The 7,390-nt window shown below is 41.5% G+C and overlaps 1 protein-coding gene across 1 annotated transcript in view; it reads right to left on the bottom strand.

The window, feature by feature from the left end:
- Window positions 1-1,947: 1,947 nt before the first annotated feature.
- Window positions 1,948-7,390, bottom strand: part of WDYHV1 (WDYHV motif containing 1) — a 26,271-nt gene continuing 20,828 nt past the window's right edge. Inside the window, exon 7 of the mRNA XM_019519524.1 lies at window positions 1,948-2,237. Within this exon, the coding sequence (XP_019375069.1) occupies window positions 2,116-2,237 (122 nt within the window). The 3' untranslated portion in view covers window positions 1,948-2,115. The remainder of the gene's footprint in view (window positions 2,238-7,390) is intronic.

Genomic DNA, 7,390 nt, shown 5'->3' with positions numbered 1-7,390 from the left:
CAATAATTAGATTCTATACATAGGAAAATGTAACAAATTTATAAATTTTTCATGTAGAGATTCTAACTATTGGGGGGTTGTCTTAGATTCAGGGTTGTAATCTGTATATTTGGAGTAAAATCTCAATTGTTCTCACATCTAAAGCCCAGATTCTGCAATTGAATCCATGCACGAAAATCCTTTTACTGCTCAGGGTCTTGATGAAGTCAAGGTGGCTCCACATAGGAGCAAGTTGTAGGACTGGGGGCCAATTAACCATATGGATGAAATGACAAACCAGATGGATGAAATGACAAAGTATAAATGGCGTAGACAGCACATAAGTTGGAATACAGCATACAGGTGTGTAATGTGCTATACCAGTTTATGGCCCCAGGTCATCAAAGCACTTATGCAAGTTAATTAACTCCCATGAACACACATTGGTATCTACTTAGGGCTAGCTCCAGAAAGGAACTTAGGTGCCTAACTGCCACAGTAAGCTCCCAAATCTAATATGTAGATCCTCAAATACCCTGCTCTGCTGCTCCTAACTGTGATGGTACCTAAACTTTTCTAGGCATCAAGGGCTCCTATACACATGAAATCCAGCGTGCCAGAGCAGATTCAATTAATCGAGTCTGCTGGAGCATAGAGATTGATGCTTTGCAGCAGCCTTCTCTGTCACATGTATCAGTGTCCCCAGGGGTCTCTGCACTGAAAAGCAGGGCACTTCGAAATAAAATGGGTTCAATGAGCTTCAGTTCAAAAGGCCCCACTGCCATTTGGGACATACAGGGACACTAATACATGAGAGGCATGGGCGCTTTTAATTAGCTCAGCTAGCTAATTAAAGCATCTGGCGCTGCATCCCAGAGCACGTGTAAAAATGCCCCAAGTTTTCAATTAGACAGTTCTCAAGGCATCTGAAGTTCTGCTCAAGGACATGCTCACAACCAGGCAAATCCTGACACTGCTACACTGAAGTGGCCTTAACAAACTGGATGGCCCTCCACTGATCCTGCCTGACCTGGCAGGCAATCTTGGAACATGCCTGACACCAAACATCTGAAGAGGGAAGAGCTGCCTTTTTTTGCTAATACTGCATTGATTAGAGCTGTTACCTAGCCTGAAGCCCACCTCCATCTATTTGGGATCAAGGAATTGAAGCCAGGTTTCACACATACCCCAAAAGTTTCATAACCCTGAGCTATCAGGAATTCTGGGGCTCAGCACAAGTGTTCCACTCTAAGCAAATATTAATTGGAGCTTGAACTAGAATTTGATTCTCCCATGACCTTGGAAAGTTGCTTAACCACTGATCTATGGAGTCAGGCTTTCTGTGCTCTGCTCTGGGAACCAAAGATTACTGTGTTATCTAATGTTGATTTGCAGAATCCACAAATCTTAAGCACCTTACTCTTTGCATGTGTTATATAGGGAGGTGGGGTACCTCCCTCAGTACTGTGGATTCTAGCCTAGAGGTTAGTACCCAAAAGTTAAGCGTTATAATGATGAACCAGATCTAAAAAGGGTTTTAAGAGCCTACAAATTAGACTTTCTGGCACCCAGAGTAGATTCACAAGTTAGGATTCACAAACCAAAACCCAGAGTTAGGCACTTAGGCCTTCCAGACTAGTGATTCTCAACCAGGATGCCACAGTCCTCTAAGAAACAGAAAACCAACTTATAATCAGAACATTTCAATAATGGTTAATTATCACTTAAAGCAAGTATCCCATGCATTTCCTCTAAAATAGTGTGACAGTAATTCAGCAAGTCCAACTACACTGTTTGGTAGTTTATAAAATGTACTTTCTAAAAGGTTTCTTTAAGTAATCTGTTGGTTTAAATATTTAGCACAGTTTTGGGCACTTGAAGGATAGAAGACAGTAATGATATACTTATGGAGTCATACAGATATAGAATTGATTTTGGTTTGATCCATTATGTAAGCTTCAACTCTTGTTCTATAATCAAAATAAAGAGATTTTATTCAATTCATTATACTTTGTTCCAATTCTTGTATATGCCAATACATTAATAACCCTTGCAAATAAACCACAAACTTATAAATAAAACAACAAAAGCAACAATACCAAAAAAATGTGTGCTAAGAGAGGTCATTTACTGAGGTCACTGTCCTTTTGTGTCCTTTCGTCTACTAAAATGATTCACAAAGTCAGGTAGCAGAAACACAGAGCCCCATCCCACATTGGGATCCATACTGATAAAATCATCCAGGTTCATTTTGGCATCTAGACAAGGAGCATAAAAAGAAAATGTTCAAGTCCTAGACACAGCTGCTCTATAGTATAGGCATTCAATCTGTCAATCAAATGCAGAAACAAATCTGTGTCTCTGGCAGGCATTAAATGCATACATAACACAAAAGAGCTTGTATCACAAAGAAACCTTTTACTTGTGAGCAGGGAAACAAGCTCACAGATAAAATTCAACACATTGTAAAATTAACGCCGGAGTCTGCATTTCCACTTTGCAGGATGTAATGTTTGTCACTGTTCTTCCTTTGCCCGTATCATTAGTTTGGTTACCTGAGCAGAGTTCTTGATGATCAGAAGAAAATGTATGTAAGAAAGAGATTCCTTCCCACAAAGCAGGATGCATGTAGTGTGGCAGTGGTGTAGAGTAGATAAAGGTATTTAAAAATAGAGAATATAAAAGGGACAACCCCCTTCCCAGTAAAACAAAGAGGACTTTAGACCCGTCAACATTTATAAAGGCTGCTTGCAGATGTTAAAAAAAAAAAAATGGCGCTTTAAACTCGACACGTTCCCATGACAAGCCCAGCGCTCAGTATCTCATAAGAAGAGATCAGGGTCTTGCCAGACCATGCCTCTCCTGGGAAAACCATTAATGGGCTTGAGCTTGATCTTACTGAAACCACCTGAAACACTCCCACTGACTTCCATATGCTCTGGATCTAGACTTAATGATCAAAACTGGAGACAGGACAACTTTCTCTAACCTGTTGATATCTGTGGTGCCCTTTTTAAGACATGACAAGTTAGAAGTTACAGGACCAACATCACTGTCTTTTCATAGAAAAACAATGTATTGTTCAACTACACCTATAAACTAATTAAAGTAATAACTGTCTTGCATCCCTAACTGAATTTACCCAAGGTAGCCATTACTAAGAGTCTTTATTTTTCTTCTACTGATTTAAATTATTTTTTACCAGTTTAAAAATGATCAATTTTTGCAAATAAAGAGTATTCATTTTGCTCTTTAAAAATTATAACACAATAGAGGGAGTGTGTTGGATAAGATTAAGCAGGTTAAAGAGCCATTTTCAGAGCCAAGGAAACAAAGCAGCCTATGAAACAACAAACCTGACAATTTTAATGTAGGGATTTTTTCCTTTTAGAAGATAAGAGAACAACTTCCTAGTAACAGTGGATGTCCCTGGATCAGTCAGTAGATGGCACTGAAGCTGCATGCAACTGGCTACCTTACTTTCCAACACTAATATTCCCTTCTTTGCAGTGCCTATTATGTTTTGCTTTAAAAACTGATAAGAGTGCCATAAATACATATTGTGTCTAACAGCTTTTAAAAACAGCTGCACAAAATGAACAATAAAAGAGGAAAGTCTTTCCTGTGAGGTACACAAGCATGAAATCAGACCAGTAGAGCTACAGCATGAGATGCAGAAGCTATTGCTTGCAATCCAGCTAGGTTTTCAGAAGAGATTTGAAGTAGAACATATAGGAAAACTTTTCAAAGCAGAGAGGAAAACACTCAGCCAGGGATGAGAGAAGACAAAGTGCATTGCACTGGGGACTCAATCCTATTTGGGAGCAGGATCAGGCACTAAGAAGAAAACTGGGGACACTAATAGAATGAAATGGCAGTCTGACTTGCTCATTTCTGCGCCCCAGAGAGCAACCATCTTTTGACACAATCATCTTGGTACTGTTACACACAAGACATGCTAGCACTGTGACTGTAACGTTGCACTCTGGACTCCGACAACATCCCTTCCATCGTGGAGTTGTTGTGAGCAGGGGCTTAGGAGTACTTCCCCAATACAAAGCTGTTCGATCATTGCTAGATCAAGCTAGAAAACAGAACAGATATAATACTTCAGTTTTCTGCCAAAACTGAGTAGACTAAAATCATCCAGGCAAACCAGAATTTCCAGCTAGGTCCATAAAGGGACTTAAATAAGGTGTTGCCTACCTACTACTGTAGGTGCTTACGTCTAAACCTGAGATTCAAAATCTCTGCTTTACAGTTGCTTCACCTTGGAGGATCCCAAGGAATCTGACTTTTCAAACAAAATTTCCTGAGGCACCTAAAGTTTTGCTTCCAAGCATGCTCAGAAGCACTTTGGTGTTGACAGCAGAAGACAGCCCCCCACCGCAGAGCTCAGCCATCCCCATCTTTCTCCTTTGTGGGGCTGACTACTAGGCACTCTCAGAGCCATCCCACTGGCACAGCAGGGGGGGAAGAGGATGCAGTGCTGCCTTTCCTTTACCATATATTCCAGTGGTTAAAATAACCTCACTAGAGGGTGGGAGACCCAAGTTCAATTGCCTCCTCTGCCTGAGGAGACAAACCCAGATTTCACACCTCCTGGGTGAATACTCTGGTGAACAGGCTTCAGTGTATTCAAAGGTAGAGCTCTTTTAGTTCCTCCTCTGGTAGTCCACTTGGACTAGAATATCAAAATATTCATTTGAGCAGGACAAAAGCATGCAGCCTAGAGGTTAGGACAGTCACCCTTTGGAGTGGAAACCTGGGTTCAAGTCTCTGCTCCCTCCAATGAATACTTAGTAATCCTTACACCTGCAACAGAGACTGGACTCTAGGTCAACACCCTTCCAGATAAGTGCAATTGTCACTAAGACAGGGATTCATGTTCTCTCAGCAGTTTATTAATCCATTCGGAGTGGTACATTTTCAACAAGAGGAACTTACTGCCCCCCTTCTTCAGCCTGGTGAGCAGAGCACACACACAGAAAACGCAGCTTTGAATTCCCTTAGGCAGCAAATTTAAACAGGTCTCCCACATTCAGTGCCATCTACTGACTGATCTAGGTATAGATGCTAAAGAGGCAGGCAGTATGGCAGCACCTCTTCCTGCAGCTGTTAGGCAAAAAAACTAGCCTTGTTCTTGCAAAAGTCAAATAGAGGATTTAGGATTGTCAGTTCCAAGTGTTGAAGACATACCCGTGCTCTTGGCATTACCTACTGGCCAAACCACCCCGTTGTCCTGGTTTTTATCGATCCAGTTCTTAGGAATCTAAGTCTCTTTCTGCATTTCATAAGGAACCTCAGTACCTAACTTGGGCTCTTGGATTTTACTAGACAGCAAGGTGCCCAAAAGTTAGGCTTTGTACCAGGTTCGATAAAAGTGCCTGTTTGCACATGGAAATTGCATCATTCACTGAATGCTGTGTCCCCACTTTCCACTGGTTTGAGTCATGGGCGGTTCACAAGAATCCAATATGCCATCCACACACAGCACACACACAGTGTTTCTTCCAATGGTTTTGTGCAATGCCTTTTCACACAGAGCAGTGGGGACAGAAATACAGCATGTGTACTAGAGAAAATGAGGCAGGGATGTAGCTGCACAGAAGTTATTGGCACCTTTGAAAGTGAAAATGGCTTGAACTGTATTGTAGAAGAATACTGCTGAGTACAGAATCTGAGAAAAGGGAAGAGAGGAGACATAAGGGAGCCTTAGGAAAACACGGTCTTGAACTTTTCCATATTTCTGGAGTTTGGTAACAACAATAAAACAGAATTCTTAAACAACACATCAGACTTGACCATAGGGCTCAGGTTAACTTGATCAAGTCTTCTTCAACAGTTGGGGCAGAGGGGAAATTTATTTCCATTGAGCTTTACAATTTACTACTCTTACAGTCCTAATACTAAACTCTCAGGTATTAATCTGCTGCTATACCATATATTTTCTCCTCAGTTATACCATATTTTTATTTGCTTTTATATCTTTTTTCACCCCTTGACTTACCCAAAGCTCCAGACACACAGACCTTATTTCTTTGATTGATTTTGTTTTCAGGAGATGAAAGAGTATGCATGTGCTACTTATCTTCTCCCTGATCCTTGCTTTTGGTGTTTTCACTAAAAGTCTAACACCAGTTCAGGGAGAAAGTACGCAGGAAGAAGCTGCAGACACCTGCATAGCCTCTGTCTGACAACCTGCATGTAAAACTGATGCGTTACCCATGGTGCCTTTAGCATGTGTTTCTTGTCTGTCCTGCCCACTCTTTTCAAAAGCAAAATACATCATTTATGACTATCATAGGTTTCCTAAAAACGTGCTGCACCAGTCCTACCATTTTGCTACTAAACACCTGGGAAGACTTGAAATTTGAACCATGATTTTCACTGTAATGTACAACTGTTAGCATCAGCTCTAAGTAGCAAGACCATCTGTTCCTAGTAATTTTGAAATTGTTTTTACAAGATATATTTCATGTTGGCCTGCCACTAGGCCTCTGATCTCGTCACAGCCCACAAGCTGAGCAGAGCTAACCCACATCAATGTGTGGTTAGGAAGCTTAAAAAGAAAACTCAAATGCAATATTGCCAGACCCAAGTATCATGAGACTGACTCTAAAAAACCTCTAGATTTTTTTTTTAATAATGCATCTGCACTGCCTTTTTTAAAATGAAGGCTGGGATTCTCATGCAGTCTCCCAAATCCAACTTCAATTGCTTAACTAGGGACTGAATTAGTGTCCTGAGACTCATGGTAGAATCATGGAAATTGGCAACACATCAAGTGGCAATTATCCACATAAAGCTATAGAAAACAATCTTCCTTCTGAGTCAGCACTGAACCAGTGGCTCACGAGTTAAAAGCACTGTCTGTATGCCTTTATTGAGATGAGAAAGAAAGCTGATCTCTTCACTATTTGTGGTCATTTAAAATCTCTTTTTATATGTCACTGTACTATGGTGCATGGCTCAGGAGCCAAAGCCTCGCTGCAGTAGGTTAGAGGGTAATAGTCTGCCTGAAAGGAGGGGTCATCACTAAGGAGGACTATTCTGCAGTTGCTCAGGGGTGTAGGGGGATTGTTAGGAAGGCCAAGGCAGAGATGGAACAGGGGCTGGCTTCCCGGATTAAGGACAACAAGAAGTCCTTTTTTAAACACATGGGGAGTAGAAAGAAGGCCCCAGGAACTGTGGGGCCCTTGCAGGACAAGACGGGGAATCTGGCTGTCACACCAGACGACAAAGCCAACATATTTAATAACTTCTTTGCCTCTGTCTTCCTCAGTAAGGACCAGAACTGCCACCTCCCTGCTGGGCCCCCTTTGGGCCCCAGGGGAGGCTCACCTGGGCCTAGAGTGAGTGAGGATTTAGTTAGGGAGCTTCTGGAGGGGCTGGACGTTTTTAAGTCAGC

This window comes from Gavialis gangeticus, unplaced genomic scaffold, assembly GCF_001723915.1.
Source record: "Gavialis gangeticus isolate Ggan-Ray unplaced genomic scaffold, GavGan_comp1, whole genome shotgun sequence".
Lineage (NCBI taxonomy): Eukaryota > Metazoa > Chordata > Crocodylia > Gavialidae > Gavialis > Gavialis gangeticus.
The sequence above is the reverse complement of the archived record's forward strand: the minus strand, read 5'-3'. Positions and strand labels throughout refer to the sequence as shown.